This window comes from Silene latifolia, chromosome 1 (genome assembly GCF_048544455.1).
Source record: "Silene latifolia isolate original U9 population chromosome 1, ASM4854445v1, whole genome shotgun sequence".
In the NCBI taxonomy this organism is placed as follows: domain Eukaryota; kingdom Viridiplantae; phylum Streptophyta; class Magnoliopsida; order Caryophyllales; family Caryophyllaceae; genus Silene; species Silene latifolia.
The window spans coordinates 4,237,484-4,257,643 of record NC_133526.1 but is presented as its reverse complement, the minus strand read 5'-3'; the positions used below and the strand labels follow the sequence as shown (position 1 = coordinate 4,257,643).

Below are 20,160 nucleotides of genomic sequence, written 5' to 3'. Positions count from 1 at the left end.
TCTGGCTCGCAACCCTGTGCTCACATGGTTGGAGGGCAGACATCCTCTCCATCGGGACAGTCGGGGACTGCTAGCTTCGACATCAATAACTTGACACCAGCCGAGTTGGTGGACCTCAAACATTTGTGGGAATCACACAAATCCACTTCAAGTGATCGTCTTAATGGTAATACTCATCTTTCCTCTTGGATTGTTTCTCGTCATATGTCGGGATGTCTCTCACATTTTACTAATATTCGACAAATTACTCCTTTAGCTGTTGGCTTACCAAATGGAGTTCTCACGCAGGCTACAAAATGTGGTGATATTTTTCTCTCTTCCCGTCTCATTTTAAAAGATGTCTTATATGCACCAAATTTACAATGTCATCTTATTTCCGTTTCAAGTTTATTTCTTGATGATTCTCTAATTATTCAATTTTTTCAAAAACTCTGTCTCATTCAGGACCATTCCCCGAGGATGTTGATTGGAGCATGTGAAAAACGTGAGGGGCTGTACTATTTAAAGTGTGTGCACACTGACGAAGTCAAAGCCTATTCTGTGAGACTCAATAATACGATCGAGCTTTTGCATAAAAGGTTGGGGGCACCCCTAAACACATATTTCCCATTTTTTACCGTTTATTGATACAAACAAAAACTAATAGCAGTGTAACAAAGTCACCATTACTGGTCAAGAATCGGCAATATTTACGTAGTAGTATTTTTATTTTAGCTACCTGACAGTAGGTTGTTCATCTTAATTTTTGTGATAGCAGTCGTGAGAGTTACTAAGTTTATTTTTTTCTAAAGCTAGTTTACTTCGACTATTTGGTGAATTAATTTACGCATAAAGCTTCATGATGAACTTCTCGCTCAATAGCCAGTCATAAGATTTCATTCAATATGACGACATCCATCATGATCAACCAGAAGTTCTGACTCACATTGAAAGGAAATTTTTACAGTCGGTTACATTTAATCCATGAGGAACTAACCAGCTCTGTTCATAAGCTTTTTGGGGCCCTAAACGAAAGTATAAATTGAGGCCCTTTAAAAAATTTAGCAAGTATTTTAATTTTTAAAAAAGAAAATAAAATGTTGAAAGAATTTGTAGCATTAAACAGAATCATTAAAATTTGGATTCTCATTCTCAAAATAAATTAAACATCAAAACAAATACTATTACAGATTTTATTGTTAAAATAAGGAAAAATTACAAATAACCACCTTGTATTTGCGTATTTTTACAAATAACCACCATGTATTTATGTTTTTACAAATAATCCCCAGACTCTCACGTATACTCCTCAATCACCACCGTATATTTGACTCGAGACTCGCTTTTCACATTTTTCGACTCTTTAATTAAAAATTTATTTAAAATACCCTTATTATCCTTATGAATTTAAAGGGTACAACATACCCTCAAATCATCCACAACACCCCTAATCGGAGAAGGTAAACGAGTCGACCGAGTTCAGAGCGAGTTGAATCGTTTCGATAATACACTCGTTCTTGAGTGCAGAAGTGAGGATGTGAACGAGTGCGAGATCCGGTAACTCACAGTAGAGACTCGAGAACGAGTTAGTGTGTGATGATTTTGTTTTGTTTTTCATGGAATATATATAGTGTCGCCTCTTAATGCTGTGTGGAGCATCACGCTTATTTGCTTAGCTTATTAAGGTTCGTGGCAATGGGGGTTGAGTGTTGGATTGTTAAGCATGAATCCATTGATGATTAATAAGCAAATAAATGAGCCAATAATTGAGCAAACAAATGAGACTGAGTATTTGGGAAAGATTGGGTTTTTTATTGAATATTGTTGAAAATGAATAATTGATGTGCGGCTACTAGGAGTTTTCTATTTATATATACATGTATGACATCATAGCTGACACCAGAGAAAGCAAGATGAAAACCAAGTACAAGAGTAATGGGCCAAGAGAAATAAGCCTTTCTTATGTTGGGTCTGGTGCCATCACTTTCTCAGGTCCATAGTTCAACACCCCCCTGCAAGCTGGAGGATGTTTGGAAGGGAACATACCCAGATTGTGCAATAAACGCCGATGATGCTGAGAAGGAAGAATCTTGGTAAACACGTCTGCCAACTGGGCAGTAGTAGGTAAATAGCTGAGGTGCAATAAACCTTCAAGAACTTTATCTCGAGTGAAATGGCAATCAAGCTCTATGTGCTTGGTTCTCTCGTGAAAAATGGGGTTCTTGGCAATGTGGAGAGCACTAGTATTGTCACAATGAAGGGTGACAGGTTGGAGGTTGTGAAGACCCATTTCACCAATAAGTCTGACGAGCCAAGTTACCTCGGCAGCGGCTTGTGACATTGCCCTGTACTCGGCCTCTGCAGAAGATCTAGATACAGTATGTTGTTTTTTGCTTTTCCAACTAAGAGGGGATTTACCAAGAAGAATGATCCAACCAGTGATGGATCTTCGAGACAGGGGGCAAGCAGCCCAGTCCGAGTCAGAAAAAGCTTGTAAGGTGAGGTGAGCGAGAACCTTGTAGCAAGATGCCTTGGCGAAGTACCTTTCAAATATCTCAATACATGACATACAGCGTGAAAATGACATAATTTGGGTACTTGCATAAATTGACTTAAAGTTTGGACAGCAAAAGCAAGGTCAGGCCTTGTGTGAGTGAGGAAGTTGAGCTTACCAATAAGCATTCGATAGTGACTAGGATCAGAATAATCCTCTCCCTCATCAGAGGAAAACTTGCTGTTGAGAGGAAGAGGTGTGACAGTAGCTTTTTCTTCTTGTAAAAGTACGTCTTGTAAAAATTCATTGGTAAATTTCTTTTGGGTTAGGACAACACCTTCAGGCAAGTATGTAACTTCAATACCCAAGAAATAATGAAGTTTGCCCAAGTCTTTGATGCCAAAGGCCAATTGCAATTGTTGTTTGAATACTTGGATCTGAGTCATGTCGGAACCAGTGACAATTAGGTCATCCACATAAACAGCAAGTATGGTGATGTGCGTGTGTTCCTTTTTTATAAAGAGGGAGTAATCATTCTTAGATTGAACATATTGAAGACCTTGCAAAAAAGAACATAACTTGGCAAACCACTGCCGCGAGGCTTGTTTGAGTCCATAGAGGGACTTCTTGAGCTTGCAAACCATAGATTGGGGATTAGGCAGCCCTTCTGGCATTTTCATATATACTTATTCAAAGATATCACCATGTAAAAACTCATTGTTGACATCCATTTGATAAACAGTCCATTTATGATGCATCGTCACACAAAGGAGATCCCTTATGGTTGTCATTTTGACAACTGGAGAGAAGGTTTCGTGAAAGTTAATCCCTTCTTTTTGGCTACAACCTCTGATAACTAGTCTAGCTTTGTGCCTTTCAAGACTCCCATCAACATTAAGTTTTACTTTGAACACCCATTTTGAGGAAAGTGCCCTCTTCCCTTTAGGCAGGGTAGTGACATCCCACGTGTCATTGGCCTTCAAGGCTGCCAGTTCTTTGTCCATGGCAGCCCTCCAGTTTGGATCCTCAACAGCTTCATGATAAGAAGTTGGTTCAGAATAGCTTGTAGCCTTATGTATATCATTCTGAGCTTTGGATGGCAGAGAGCCAAAGCTAACAAGGTTGCACCAATGGTGTTTGTTGGCAGTAGCAGAAAAATGGTTGGACTCCAAGGAATCAGAGAGATTTGTTTCATTGTCCTGGAGATAGGCAGGTGGCCTACGTGTTCGTTTAGGAGGAGGTTGGTTGGTTAGTTGTTGAGGGATGTGAGCATGAGGAATAAAAGTGTCAGTGGAAGTGGAAGTGGAAGTGGAAGTTGAAGGTGAAATGGTGAATGGTGAATTGGGTGACTGAGTTGTTGCATGGTTATCATGAGCATCAAGTGTTTCATGGGTAGTGATGGTTGGTGAGTCAGGTAGCTGCGTACTTGTGGTGGGTTCGGCATTTGTGATAGGAAAAAAAATAGGATCGGGCATGATTTACGGGTGGCAAAGTAGTTGTGTGAAAGTATTTGGACAGGTTTAATGTATGAAAATGATAGATGGTTTCATGAAAAATAATGTCCCTAGAATGAAAAATTTTATGGGTTTTCAAGTCCATGACAGTATAAGCCTTTTTGCCAAAAGGGTAGCCTAGAAACACACAGGGATTAGCTCGTGGTTGAAATTTATCCCTGTTTCTCTTAGACGTAGCAACAAAACATAAACAACCAAAACTCCTAAGATGTTCATAGGATGGCACTTCGTTATGCAACAGTTTAAGAGGTGATTTATTGCCCAAGATGGAAAAGGGCATTCTATTTATAAGATATGTGGCTGTTAATATGCAGTCACCCCAAAATTGTATGGGAAGATTAGACTGAAAAAATAGGCTCTTAGCCGTCTCTAACAAATGTTTGTGTTTTCTTTCCACTACCCCATTTTGTTGTGGAGTGTCTACACAAGAAGTTTGGTGTATGATTCCCTTTGTTTTGTAAAATTCTATGGCCTGAACTTCACCAAATTCAGAACCATTATCACTTCTTATGACTCTATCATGCACCTTAAATTGAGTTTCAACGTAAATGATAAAGGATTTGAGAACAGACAAGGCACTACTTTTGTGGCCTAAAAGATGAGTCCAAGTAGTTCTTGAGTAGTCATCTACAATTGTTAAGAAGAATTTTTGTCCAGAACGAGTTGGGCAATGGTAAGGCCTCCACAAGTCAACATGCAATAACTCAAATATGGAAGTAGAGACAGAATTACTCAAAGAAAACGATAATCTGTGAAATTTAGCTTTTGGGCAAATTTGACATATGGATAATTCTTGCTGCTTGTAATTATTTAATACAGGCAAATGTTTCAATCTAGATAATGAAATGTGTCCTAGCCTACAATGCCATCTATCAAGGGAAACGACAACATTGCTTGCAGCAGCACAAAAGTTGGAGGGTCTTGAAGTTGAGTCAACTTTAGGAATCTGAATAGACTTGAGGTCAGCAAAATAGAGGCCATTCCTTTCTTTACCAAGGACCAAGAATTTGTCCATGGTAGGAACCTAAAGAAGACATTGAGTGGGTGTGAATATGATAGCAGATGACAGTTGTTTAGTGAGTTGACTGACAGATAACAAATTAAATTGAAACTCAGGTGCATGTAGGACATTATGTAAAGTGACATTGGGTGTGAGTTTGACGGTGCCTATGTGCATAATGTTAACCTTCCTACCATTAGGTATGGTGATGCTGCATGGTTCAGTGACCCTCTTAAAATTTTCAAAAACATTTATGTGTGGTGTCATATGGCTAGATGCGCCACTGTCAATGATCTAGTTTAGATCCTTACTATCATTTAAAGAGTGAATGTGATTACCTGCCATCATAGCATAAGCATCATTGCTGTTGAGATTGAATTGCTCCAAATTCTCCATCATCTGAGTGTACTCATGGTTAGAGTTGTAATCCAAAGATGTAGCGGCAAGATTAGAACTTTCTGCTTTGAAATTTGCTTGAGCCGGTTCCTTTGGCTTGTTTTGAGTGGGTATACCCATTCTTCTGTTGTTTCTAAGCTCAGGGTGTAAAATAAAGCATCTCTCATTACTATGTCCGTCCATTTCACAATGAGAGCAATAATAATTGTTCCTTTTGCCATTGAAGGGTTGAGAATTCTTGAACCTTCCATTGCCATTGAATTGAGTTGTGTTGTTATCACCATTGAAAGTCTTAGGTCCTTTGTTGTAGCCATTTGTATTCCACTGCTGTTGTGTGCCTCTGTTGGAGCCTTGTTGTTGCCTACCCTAGACCCGAGCAGCCATAGCAGATGCTTCGACATTAAGAGGACTTTGAGAAGAGATTTCTCTCTGTTTTTCTTCTTGGATCAGCAGAGAATATACTCCATTAATGGAAGGAATGGGTTTCATCATGAGTATGTTTCCCCGGACTATTTTATAGGACTCATTTAATCCCATAAGAAACTTAATCACTTTCTGGTCTTCCTCATGTTTCATTATTGTTGCATGAGCGCCACAAGTGCACGAGGGAATGGGTTTGATGCTTCTAAGTTCTTCCCATATCCCTTTGAGTTTGGTAAAATATGCAGAACTAGAATCAGAACCTTGACTGGCTTGGTTTAATTGATCCTGAACTTGATAAAGTTGGGCACCATTGTATTGTTCAAACCTTTCCTTTAACTCATCCCATATGGATTTAGCAGTTTCGGTGTAAAGGAGTCCGTTAGCAATTTCAGAAGACACTGAATGTAATATCCAAGATATGACCATGTCGTTACATCTCTCCCATTGTCGAATCTTAGTGGCTCCACTGGTGGGTTTGGGAAGCGTACCATCAACAAAACCAATCTTATTTTTAACCGACAAACCAATAAGCATAGATCTCCTCCAGGAACCAAAACCAGTACCATCAAATACATTGGAGGATAATTGTTGTGTGGAAAGGTTAGTAGGGTGAACATAGAAAGGACTAAGAGGGTCTGTGAATTCATTCGCTGGGGTTTTGGATGCATCACTTTTTTCAGCCATTGTCAACAAAGAAAGATGAAAACTTTGGAAGAAACAAAGTAGGGACACAACAACAGGGCAAAGACGAAAACTTTGAGAGAATAAAACAAAACAGAAAGATATACCTTGAGAAAGTATTAAGAGACAGGTTTTACCCTGCTCTGATACCATGTTGGATTGTTAAGCATGAATCCATTGATGATTAATAAGCAAATCAATGAGCCAATAATTGAGCAAACAAATGAGACTGAGTATTTGGGAAAGATTGAGTTTTGTATTGAATATTGTTGAAAATGAATAATTGATGTGCGGCTACTAGGAGTTTTCTATTTATATACACATGTATGACATCATAGCTGACACCAGAGAAAGCAAAATGAAAACCTAGTACAAGAGTAATGGGCCAAGAGAAATAAGCCTTTCTTATGTTGGGTCCGGTGCCATCACTTTCTCAGGTCCATAGTTCAACATTGAGGAGGAATGATCTGGATTCATTTTCAAAGTTTGTTTAGGCTTTTACATTGACCATTGTACTTTGATTTTCTGTGGTTTCTCAAATTGAATTCTTGAATTATTGCCATGATTATTTTATAGAAGTAAGAACATACTCGAAACAAAATCAATTCAATTTTGTGTAAAAAATTTGGGGATTTAGGGATATGTTGTACCCTTTAAATTCATCACAAATTCTTGTTTCAGACGGACACTTTTGGTCTTATTTGTCAAACGGATAAAATGTTGCCATTTTTTAACATTTTATTGTAAAATGATGACATGTTACCCGTCTTATTTCAGACCAAAAGCAATGGTCTTAAGAAAAATGGACTGTAAATTCATAAGGGTAATATGAGTATTTTAGATAAATGGTTGATTAAAGAGTCGGAAAATATGAAAAACGAGTCTGGGGTCAAATATACGGTTGTGATTGGGGAGTATACGTGAAAGTCTGGGGGTTATTTGTAAAAGCAGAAATACATGGTTGTTATTTGTAAAAATATGCAAATACAAGGTGGTTATTTGTAATTTTTCCTTAAAATAAATCTTAGTAACAAAATCAACATTAATTTTTATTTTAATATGCAAATGACAGGTAAGAAAGGAGTATAATAAACAAGACGAAAAATTTCGAATACAACAACTACAATAATAACAATAATCGTGGCAAAACACTAATAATGTAACAATATTCAGGGCAAAATACTAATAATATGTGGCAAAAATTTAGTAAATTGTGGTCATATATATATAACATACTTATACTTTAACAATATATAATGACAATATACGTATTGATTAATAGAAGAAAATATTTTTTACGAAGCTCTTTTCTCTGCAATGCCCAATGCGATCACAAATTCGACCTTTCAAAGCACCACCAACGTCAAAACATAACTAATCCCGTAAATTTTACGGCTAGTAGAACTAGTATAATATTAAAAGACAATCTTAATCGGTAGTCATATATCTTAACATTGTGCCGTTGAAATTAAGAAGTCGTTGCTTTGGAATTAGAAGAATTTTCTAAATTAAGTATATTAATTAAAAAAAAAACTCGATAATTTGGATCTTGAATTGGAAAAAAAGAAAGCGAATGAGTCAAAGTGAAAAATTAGAAAATCGGTGCTTTGCTTTTAGAAAATTAGATTTTTTTTCCATTTCCTACTGTTACTATTTTACAACATAGAAGATTTGACATTTTTCTAGTTTGAGCCCTAAGTCAACGCCCTTACATAAGATACATATACATGGGCTTCATGGCCTGATAACCCTTGTGCTGCTCCATGGCCTGTTGATGTTATATCGCATGATGCTACATGCCTACATTACTTGATGACTCTAGATTGCTTAATGACTTTAGTTATTCACTTATCGCTTACTTCCTAGTTATTGTTCCCCTAGTAAGTATCTTATTTAAACTTTAATATATATCATTTTAATATGTCAAAAGAATTATTTTTACTTAGGAACAAAAAATCATCACCTATTCTGGTATTTATATTTTTGGAAATTTCTCATTGTACCCCTTAATTTTGTCAAATTTTTATATGGTACCCCTGATTTTAAGAATCTGTCATGGTACTCTTGAGGCTTTGTTTCTTGTGCCTATAATATACCCTTTAATATAACGTCGGTCAACGGAACGTTAAAACTTGATGACGTGACAATAATTTGAAAATTAAAGTTTGAACATTTTTCATGGTAGCCTTGTGTTTTATTCATTTTCCCAAGATATTCCTAAGATGAAACAATTTTCCCATGGTACCTTTCAATTAATACAGTTTTCCCACTATTCTTATGATCGAAGCAATGCAATAGGTTGATATGGGGTTCATTGCGCTGTAGCATTTTATGTGTCATTTGACTCATCTCGATTTATTCTTACACATCATTATAACATAACAAAAACTAATAAAATAAACCCACAAATTTACCAACTAAATTTATGAAAACTAATAAAATAAACCCAACAAATTTACCAACAAAACTAATAAGACTCTACATTCTTACGAGTTTAGCATGAAAATCAAGAAAGTAATCAACTTTGCAAAAGCAGATGACCAAAGATACCAATATTGGTAATAATAATAAAGAATAACAATAATAGTAATAGTAATACCTACACCACGAAGTGACCGAATAATGTTCCGACAGCGATCACCATAATGGCCGTACGACGGGAGAGTGGGGATCTAGTAAAAACTTGGCCATAATTTTGCTTGCACAACATAAAACAATAATACAGATCCAAGTCAAACTTTTATTTTTCTTTTAATGAAAGCTGCGCGCATACTTCTATAAAAAATAAAATAATAATAATAATAATAATAATAATAATAATAATAATAATAATAATAGAGGGAAGAGAGAGAGAGAGAGAGAAAAAAAAAGTGGAACCTGATTGATTAATGTTTCGACTGTGAATTCTTTTTTTTCCAAGAGACCGAGATTAAGGCATTCACAATAAGAGGTCTGTCAAAAAGGTTTATCCACTATTCGAGAGACTAATAGACAAACCTTTTATTGTTGAACAAAGATATATAGATTTATGGATGATAATGGTTACAATTTTGTATACAAGTTTGTGTTTTTTGTTGTGAGTGATAGTGGACCCCATGTAGTATACTTAGATGAGGTTTGTCTATATTTAAAATGTTTGTCTATTGTTATATTGAGACTTGTTATTAGAGAGGTTTGTGTGTTGAGTGATGTAGCTGTTCCGGGTGTAATTCCAGAGCAAGTATAGTTACCACCCGTTGCTTGTTGAATGATGTCTTGAGTTGGATTCTCCCTTGGTCTTAATCGTTCCTCTCGGCCTCTCCTGCAACAATGAACGAACTGAGGGCTTGGCTTTGAGCCAAGCGTACCCACTCCGACGCCCAAGTCAGTAAACTTAGATGTATAAGTTGTGTGCTAATTGGCTAGGAATATATTGTAGAGAGAGAAGGAAGATTATACCAGATGAATAGTGTATTTAGGTTAAGTTGTGTATTTCTGGATTGGATCCTTTCCTCAATGAAGGTTGAGGAGTATTTATAGACTTCACCTTTTGTCACGTAGTGGCCAAGTGGCCAAGTGGCTAGCAGGTGGAAAGACTGATCTACCCCTCGGCCGAGGGACCTATAGCAGGCCGGCGGGCCTTGTTGACCCACCGCCGAGGGGTCTTGGATGTGAGTCTGCGAGTATGTGTCCCATTTGGCCGGGTTGCCATGCCGAGACACTGGACAGCCGATGGGTCGCATCGGCTAAATTTGTTTAAGTCGTTGACTTCTTTGTGGATATCTTTGACCTTGATCAATATGTTGACTTGGTCGGCGGTGCAGAATATGCCCCATCAATTTGCCCCCAGCGTAGTCTATGCCGTGGTATGGGCTTCGATGTACGTACGAGAGTATATTCTGCGCAAGTAGTTTGTAGAAAATTTTTCGATCGGCTTCTTCTGCGGCGGCTTCTTTTGCCTCTCGCCTGGTCTTTCTTAGGCCGTACCATATCCCCCTCCACATGGATGTGTATTGGGCATCCGATGTGGAAAAAAAAAAAAAAGGAAGGGACGCGGTCGAGACCAAGGGTTTGAGAGTCTTAGGTAGTTTTTGATTGCCCCGGCCCGTATTGCCCGGCTGGTTGATCATGTGGCGGCGGAGAACGGATGCTTGGGAATTTGTTGAGGAAGGTGAATAGGCAAGGAGATATGAATAGGCGTGTTGAAGACGCTTCATCCGTTGCATTGATTGACGTCTAAGCGTTGCAACGATTGACATCCCGTGGTTGCATGTCCGACACGTGTCCGCACGCTGATTGGTTGACGCTTCATGGGCTGTTTCTTTGATTGGTCCTTCTTCATGGGCTTTTCCTATAAATAGGGCAGTTGCTCCGTGAAATTGGTCACCAATTTCATTCTCCAAAATTTTTTCTCTCTAAACTTCCAAGGGTTTCTTTGTCTTCTAATTTCTAGAGTTTGTTACTCGTGAGCGTTTTCTTCAAGGTAAACAAACTTTCCAATTCTTAATTTTGTAAGTTCATTGTAAACATGTCTTTCTGGCGATCGGGCCTAGTAAGCGTGGCCGGGGACGACCTCTCGACAAGGCACGGGGGCCCTAGGTCTCCTTCTCCGAAGTCGATCCTCGTATACGGAGGAATGGGAGGATGACTCGATGTCGATGATGAGCCAGACGATTTTGATGATGATCTTTGGAAGGGCTCGTCCTAGTAAGGCGAGGAAGTACGTTATGGATCATGGTGACGCCTGTAAAGTCCGTCTTGGATTGTGCTTGGACCCATAAGTTAGCCCTGTTCGGTGAGATATTTTTCGAGAAACATTTCTTCTTTGGTGAGGGCTACGAAATTGTTATCCGGAGGAGGGTCGGGCTTTTTGTTGCCCTCCCGGGCCACACCGGCGTATACATGCGGCACTTGGAGTACGGGCTCCGATTTCGTGAACGAGCATGTTATGGCCATTATTAAGGCCATGAACGTTTCTTGTTGCCCAACCGCACCCATTGGCTATGAGGACCATAGTCGGCTTTGTCTTCTCAATGAGCGAGAGGCTTAGGGAGATCGAGAGGGCGCTCTTGGTGAAAGAAAACTTAGGCGGGACGTTGAAAAGGAGGTCCTTGCTGAGAGAGCCAAGGCCGAGGCTGCGGCGGCCGAAAGCTGCTAATTTCTTTGGAGAAGTGTAAACTTGTTCGAGGCACGCCGACCTCTACCTCCAGCGAGAGGAATGAATCCGGGGACTGTTTAAGGCCCGGTCGGAGGTGGTTCGGAGCAAAGAGGCCGTCATTAGGCAAAAGGAGAAGGACATTGAGATGCTTCAAACCGTCATGCTCCCTAACATGTGTCTTGAATTAGGGATTTGGCCGAAGGAGCTGCTAGGGAAGTGATTGAAGAGCTCTTCCCTCTTGATGGTTCCTTTAAAGTGGGATAGATATGACGAGCTGCTTGATGACAAGCTCGAAGCCAAGGAGAAGGCCGTGGCGGAGAAGGCTAAAGAGGCGGTGAGGGAGAAGGCGGAGAAGGAGGCGGCGGCACGAGAAGGCGCTCTTCTTTGAGAAGGCTAAAGAGGCCACGGAGGAAGCCAAGCGGGCAAGGGTGAGGGTCGCCGAGGCTAAGGCCGAGGTCAAGCCGAGGTCTTAAGAGAGCTCTTTGGGTTACCGTCGAAGAAAGTCAGCATTGCCATGGCGATGGTGAGCAACAACGGACATAGGAGATAATATCTCGTAACCTTTTGTCTTTTGGCTTATGCTTGTAATTTCTTGTAATTCGTTGAACATTCTTAATAAGAGTTCGTTTCTTTTGCCTCCGGCCCGGCCGAGGTTTTTACCTCACTTCTTTCTCTTGCGCTAGTATTTGTGCGTCTCGATTGTACCTTAGCGTCTATGTCTTCGTCTGGGTTGTCTCCTTACGTTATTAATTGAGTGTCTCTTTTGTTCCCGCCTCGGCTTGCCCGGCGGTCTAGAGTGCGTATCTCGGTGTGTTAACGCTTCAAGGCATTTTGAACGCTCTGCGAGTATCACTGCGTTGGTCATTGCCATCGAGGTGTACGCTTCCTAGCGGTGATTGCCGCTCTTGTCGTGTGTGTGAGTGTGAGCAAAGATCTGTTTCTTGTTATCGGCTAGTGGCGTCTACCACTTGGGTGGCTGCGACGGCGTCAAACCTCTTGGGGTGATGCTAGTGGCGTCTACTACTTGGGGTGACTGCGACGGCGCTGTATTTCTTCATAGAGGCGCCGTGGCGTCTACCACTTGGAGTGACTGCGACGGCGTCAAACCTCTTGGGGTGGCTGCCGTGGCGTCTACTACTTGGGGTGACTGCGACGGCGCTGTTTCTTCATAGAGGCTGCCGTGGCGTCTACCACTTGGAGTGACTGCGACGGCGTCAAACCTCTCAAAGGGTGGCTAGTGGCGTCTACTACTTGGGGTGCTGCGACGGCGCCTATTTCTTCATGGAGACCGCGCTCTTGTCGGTATGGCGGTGTGAGCCGACATCGCTTATCGATAAAGGCTGCGCTCTTGTCGGTATGATGTGTGAGCGGCGTCACGTTTGCCATCGATAAAGGCCGCTCTTGTCGGTATGACGGTGTGAGCCGACATACGCTGCGATAAAGGCGCCGCTCTTGTCGGTATGACAGTGTGAGCGTCGTACATCGATAAGAGCTGCCGCTCTTGTCGGTATGACGGTGTGAGCGACATCGCTTCGATAAAGATGCCGCTCTTGTCGGTATGACGGTGTGGCGGCGTCGCTATCGATAAAGCGCCGCTCTTGTCGGTATAACGATGTGAGTCGGCGTCGATGTTTCCTAGTGACTATGGGAAGAGCGAACATTCGATGGAAGGCTTGGATGATTTTTCATTTAGATAAAAACATGCGTCGGGGTGCCCACAAATTTGTTTTGGACACCTCCGCCGCTACATAGATTATTCCCGAGATTACCAGCGTCCTAATGGCCTAGTCAGCCACTAGTTACATCCATGAGGTCGCCCCCTCTGTTGTAAGGATAGACCTTTCCTTTTTTTCGATTTCTTTGCCACTTTGAGGGATTGCATGTTGCATCCTCCGGCGGCTATCCGGGACGTTGACCACCTCGTCATTCTCGTCTTTGGAGACGAGCTTATGCGCTTCCCCGGTCGAGACATACATCGGTGTTAGGGCCGGATGGACATCACTGCGTCGGCCTCGCTCGGGGTGACTCGGCCTATGAGAACGTTGTAGGCGGACGAGCCGTCGATGACCACGAACTCGGCTAGGACATTCTTAGCCGCTTTCTTTTCGCCCGAACGTTCGGAGTCCGATTGATCCCGGTGGTACCGGCCGGCCCCGGAGAAGTATAGTGGGTTGGTGCGGGGGCTCAAGTCCTTGACTTTCGTGGAGGCCGAGGAAGCACTCCCCGAACATGATGTTCGTGTACGCGCGCTGTGTCAATCGGGCACCTCTTGACCAGGTGGTTGGATATGTCCAAATTGACTACAAGTGGGTCGCTGTGAGGAGCGATGACTCCTTCGTAGTCCTTCCTTCCGATGGTTATATCGGGGATGTTGGAAGCGGGGATCGCTGTGTTGGGCACAAAGTTGATGGCCTGATATAGCTCGTTCAGGTGTCGTTTGTGCCCATGAGCGGACCCTCCGTTCTCGTTGCCCCCGATGACAACATGGATCACTCCTATCCGTTCGAAGACGGATTTCTTACTGTCTTTGCCCGGCGTCGGTCTTTTGGCCTTTAACAACGTACTTGCCGAGGCTCCCCTTCCGGATCGGCTCTTCAATGGCATTCTTTAGATGCCGGTGATCGTTGGTTAAATGGCGGTGTGGCCGTGGTACTCACAGTACTGGCTCGTGTCACCGTCACTTTTTGGCTTGGGAGGTTTCTCCCACTTCTGGCCTTCGCTTTTGCTCAGGGCAAAGACCTCGGCGGCTGAAACGACGAGTGGGGTTTTATCACTATACCGCCTCTGGTGGTACGTTCCCGAACTCCATCCGGTGCCCGTCGAGTCCTGTCTCCTGGCAGGTTTGTCCGACCGTGACCTATTATTCTCACGGCGTCGTTCATCGGACCGTGACCTATTGTCGTCACGGCGTCTTTCATCCGGATTATCCCCGGCGCTCTTCTTTTTTTCGAGTGCTCGGCCTCGGCTGGGCCTACCCAGTCTTGTGGTAGTCCTCCACCTTAATGGCTTGGTCGGCCATCTTCTGGTGAGTCTAGTCTTTGGCCGCCGCACTTGATGAGCTCATTTTTTAAGTCCCCTCTCGGGAGACCTTTCATCGCGCAAGGCGGCGATTCGCTATTCGGATCCCGAACCGCTTGAACTTTGGCGTCGAACCTCTTCACATAGCTTCGGAGAGTCTCGCCTCCCTCCCTCGCTTGATAGTCGGGAGGTCCGATGTTCGGCCCTCCTCTTATTGCAGGAATCTTGGGCCAAAAATCTTTCTCTCGGTCGCCATACCCGTATATCGATCCGTCGGGAGTCCTTTGTACCGACTTTGTGCCATCCCATGCAAGGTTGTGGGGAAGACACGGCACTGGACCTCATCAGGCTGTTCCCATACCGACATGTGGGACTCGAAAGCCTCCGCGTGGTCGGATAGGTCGCCTCTCTCCCGAGTACGATATGGGTGGCAATTTTAGCTTAGTTGGCACCGGGATTTCTAGGACGTAGTCGCCGAGGGGCTGTCGACCACGTGTCGAACGGCACGCGGCGATCGGCTCCTCACGTCCCTAGTTCGGCTCCTCTCCCCGTGGCGGGAAGGACTTCTTCCACGACTCGGCGAGTCGGGCTTCTTCTTCTCCGACTCGATGAGTCGGACTTCCTTCATTTCTCCGGGCGGGCCTCGTGGCCGCTGCGGTGACATTGTCCTCCCGCGGCGCGGTCGGGACTTGTGTCCACCACTTGCATTCACAGGCTCTTCCGGCGTTTTTGACGGGGCCAACTTCTTCTAGCGCTCCATTCAAGTCTCTTGGAGTCATATTCAGGCCCTGGTCTCTGTGCGGGTTCCGCCGCTCTTGTCGGTGTGACAAAGTGTGAGCCGACGTACTACCAATGAGGTCTAGAAGTTGCTTTAGTAATGCCACGTCGACCACATGTCCCATGAGGGTGACTTGGTTGGCGGGCGCATCTGGTGTTATTGGCATCCCGAACTCCGGTTGGATTACTCCGCCGGTGGAGGGTCGCATGACTCAGAATTGTTGAAGGTATCATCCGGGTGGAGGGGCTCGTCGGTTACGAACACCTCTTCTTTGTTTCGACATTTTCTTAGCTTTTTGGGTGGGTTTTTGTTTTGTGTTTTTAAGGGATTTTATTAGCTTTTAGTATGCCTTTCCCACAGACGGCGCCAATTGTTCGGGTGTAATTCGAGCAAGTATAGTTACCACCCGTTGCTTGTTGAATGATGTCTTGAGTTGGATTCTCCTTTGGTCTTAATCGTTCCTCTCGGCTCTCTCCGCAACAATGAACGAAGGCGAGGGCTTGGCTTTGAGCCAAGCGTACCCACTCCGACGCCCAAGTCAGTAAACTTAGATGTATAAGTTGTGTGCTAATTGGCTAGGAATATATTGTAGAGAGAGAAGGAAGATTATACCAGATGAATAGTGTATTTAGGTTAAGTTGTGTATTTCTGGATTGGATCCTTTCCTCAATGAAGGTTGAGGAGTATTTATAGACTTCACCTTTTGTCACGTAGTGGCCAAGTGGCCAAGTGGCTAGCAGGTGGAAAGACTGATCTACCCCTCGGCCGAGGGACCTATAGCAAGCCGGCGGGCCTTGTTGACCCACCGCCGAGGGGTCTTGGATGTGAGTACGCGAGTATGTGTCCCGGCTGGCAGGTTGCCATGCCGAGACACCAGGCTGACAGGCCGATGGGCTGCATCGGCTAGGCTGTTTAAGTCGTTGACTTGCTGTGGATATCTTTGACCTTGCTCAATATGTTGACTTGGTCAGCGGTGCAGAATATGCCCCATCAGTAGCATTAAACAAACCTCATATGGGTTTGTCTATTGCTAATTGCATTATATACTTCATATATTGATTGGAGTTAGGATTTTATGAGTGTGCTGGCTTATTTTACACAAATATTTTTTTATACTCCGTATACTAGTACAATCCCATAGAGTATATGTATGTAATTCGGTATGATTTTTTGAAAATAAAAACAATTAAAAATTTTATGTGAATTATTTTAAATGTTGAAAAATAGAAAAAGCTGAATTTTTTTTACCCTTTTATTATATTTTTTATCATGAAAACTTTTATTCCGACATTACGATGAAATAAATTTTGAGACAAATTCACTACTCCCGCTATTAATATTTTACTCTTATTAATGAAAATTAGTAATAACATTTCACTACTTACCCGTAATCGTTGTTACTTTCACTACTACCGCCGTAATTATTGCTACTTTCATTATTGTCGCATTAATATTGATTATTTTACTACTCTCGTTGTTGTTTCTATCACTTTCACTAATATCGCTGATAATATTGTTACCTTTACTATTCAAATGAATGATTATTATCATATAACTATAACCAATGTTACTGCAATTCTTTTTTTTTATTGACGAAATTACGTTTACTACTTAGACATGCAATTTTAATAGGATTATATATTTATATAAATGTATAACATATATGCATTAAATCAAATCGAAAGAATTATGCAATATTATATATTCTGGAATCTAACTTGAATTATTTATAAGCTACTTAGAGCATCTCCAATTGTTCATGTTTATGGACTTGCTTGTAATATTTACAAAATTATAAGCATGTTGCTTACCATTGGAGTGGGAAAATTCAAGAGTAGCTTGCAAGCATGTAGCGTTGTCAAGCTACATAGCTTGGTTTTTAAAGAAAAAAGCTAAATTATCTTATTGGATGAAAATAAGAATGTGGACCCATGCAAGCTACAAGATGTTGAAGTCCGTCATTGGAGCGGTACGTAGCTGAAAAGCGGCGTAGCTTGAAAAATCGATTTGACAAATCAAGCTACATCATATTGTAGTTATCCATTGGAGTGCTCTTATATTATATTTTTGTATGCTAGATATTTATCATCTCTATACACCTAATAAACTATAAAGTTTAATAAATTGCATAGATTTTAAATTTACTATGTAATTTTATGATGATAATAATTAATACCATAAGTGTGCATGTTTATACTAATTAATTATTTTATTTTAAGGAAATTGACCATCTTCTAGTCTTCTATAAATATTTAGGAAAATTACCAAGCATCTTCTTTGTTTTATTAGTCTCCTTGAAATTGACCATCTTAATTAATTATTTTATTTTAAGGAAATTGATCATCTTAATTAATTATTTTATTTTAAGGAAATTGACCATCTTAATTAATTATTTTGTTTTAAGGATATTGACCATGTTTTAGTCTCTTACAAATGTTTAGGAAAATCATCAAGCTTTTATATAATTTAATTTTAATCCAAAATATATAATATTTGCATTGAGATCCCTTAATTGGGTCCATCACATGGTGCCAGTGATTAAAAACTATATAGTATAATTAATTTGTATAACTTTCTTTAATTACATTGAAGTCCCTTAGTTTTTAGAATTAATATATAGTATTGATTGATGATATGATTAATTAGCCTTAGTTTTCAAAGTCTTCTCATAAAAGTTTATTTGAACATGGTTAAGAGAGAGTTTGAGTATTGTAAAACTAAATGAATTCGGTATATTCCGATGTCCTTTATTTAGTAGTCAACAAAATTGCAAGAGCAACCTTGTGGAAATTTGACAAGTCTCGTAACATTATTACATAGGTTAATTAGTTGGCAACACATTACAATCAACCAAATATGAAAAATCTCACTCTTAATTAACACAAAATCTCATTATAGACGGCACATATCCGTCTATAACTAAAGACGGGTCAAATACAATACCATATTTCTAATAGGACAAGCAACAAGTGGGTGGTGGGGGCAAAAAATGTCACCACTTTCAATCTATTTGACCCGTCTTTAGCTGTAGACGGATATATCCATCTATAGCAAGACTAGCTGCTTAATTAAAGCGGCTCAAGTTATCACAACAGTGAATTTCAGAGTTTCAGCATGTGTACAAGAGTGACAAGACAACTAATCAGAACAACAAAGAGGTATATTAAAAACCTTTTTGTAGTACTCAAGATAGAAATGTAAAACTACTCAGATCCGGGAGGTTCTTCATGTCCTGCTCCTGGACTACGACCGGGAGTAGTAGGTCGAAAAGCTTTCATCTCGAATTTTTTATATCGATTCATCCTATAACCAATTTGATTATATGACGACTTAATTACCTTAAACCTTGTTACTGGAGGTGTTTGCCCGATAAAAACGATACTTGAACGAAATGGTCTTGCAGTTGCACTATGTCTTAGCTCTTCTATTAGAACTAGACAAATAATAATGAAAGTGAATATTATAATTAGAACACTCGATTTAAAATGTGCCATAAAAAATTGAAACTATACAATTAAATGTTTTACAAATTTGCTTAACTTCTCTTAGAGATTAGAGAAGCTAGCTAGATTAATAAGTTAATCAATGATAGTGAAGGACTATATATACAAGATGATAAAAATTAGGGCATAGTTAAGCAAGTTGTATAGTATTAATTAATATTAATTAATTAGTTGCTTAAACTAGTTTAGATCCCGCGCAATGAATGCGCGGTATTTATAAACTTTTTATTTTTGTATTACTTAATTATGCTAACCTAACAATTCATTAATTTTTCATATTTCACGTTATTATATTTTGAGGGAAAAAATTGAACTGTAAAACAATTCAAGAAAACTAAGTAAAATTGAACTGTAAAATAATAGTGGTATCTCATTAATTTTTCATTTTTCACGTTATTATATTTTGTTTCGAGCAAAAAATAAATTAAAACTGAAAATTAATCCAAGAGAATTGAGTAATGTGCTGAAATACATTTTAAGTATTTTTTTTATACCAGAACGCTAATAATTTCTATTTATAAATTCTCTCAACTTTTTTTTTTTTATGAAAGTAATCAAAACCAGTTATTGTTTTGTTTATACATAGTATGAATAGTATGAGTCTAGTTATTATCAAATAATAATATCAATAAAAAAATTTAATAGTTTATAATCTTATATTATTTATACTCTAATAAAATATAATAGTTTAGTGTTTAGTGAAAATTACATAATTTGATGAAAAGATTAATTTTAATGAAATGAATTATATAATGAAATACATTACAATTATTAATTTCCTTATTTAGTGAATACAATTAAATTATCAATAACTTCCTTATTTAAAAAGATGTTTTTTGGAGGGAAAATTTGTTAGTTCACTTATTCATTTAGTAAATAGGGGATTTTTAGTTATGCAAATGGGAAGAGGTTTAACAAAGAGGACGGTCGTATGATGTGATAGATGAAAAGTGATCACTTTATGATATACAATACAGATGTCTCAACTAATTTAGTTGGAAAATTCATTAAAAGTGGCACTCATAACCTAAATTCGAACCTTATTAGCATCATAATTACTCTTATTGCTCCTTTTATAATAAAAAAAGTGACAATTTTTAAAAGATGATTACTTTTTAAGTGGCCGTAGGCTCGTAACACAGTTTTATAATAGTATAGTTTGCCTTAATTTTGTTATATTTAGGTGGGGAAGAAAAGCAAAGAAACATGCGAATAAGTCCATTTAAGGAAAGAAGAG

At 40.0% G+C, this 20,160-nt stretch overlaps 2 protein-coding genes across 2 annotated transcripts in view; one reads left to right on the top strand and one right to left on the bottom strand.

The window, feature by feature from the left end:
• Positions 1–20,160, top strand: part of LOC141594372 (rop guanine nucleotide exchange factor 14-like) — a 206,763-nt gene that overhangs the window by 108,525 nt on the left and 78,078 nt on the right. The window lies entirely within an intron of this gene.
• LOC141623716 (uncharacterized) lies at positions 5,750–6,490 on the bottom strand. The gene has a single exon (XM_074439886.1). It carries the CDS (start codon positions 6,488–6,490, stop codon positions 5,750–5,752), a length of 741 nt encoding a protein of 246 aa, XP_074295987.1.

Bases quoted from the DNA above. Each gene is read 5' to 3' on its own strand.
- LOC141623716 (XM_074439886.1), bottom strand. From the start codon at position 6,490: ATGGCTGAAAAAAGTGATGCATCCAAAACCCCAGCGAATGAATTCACA.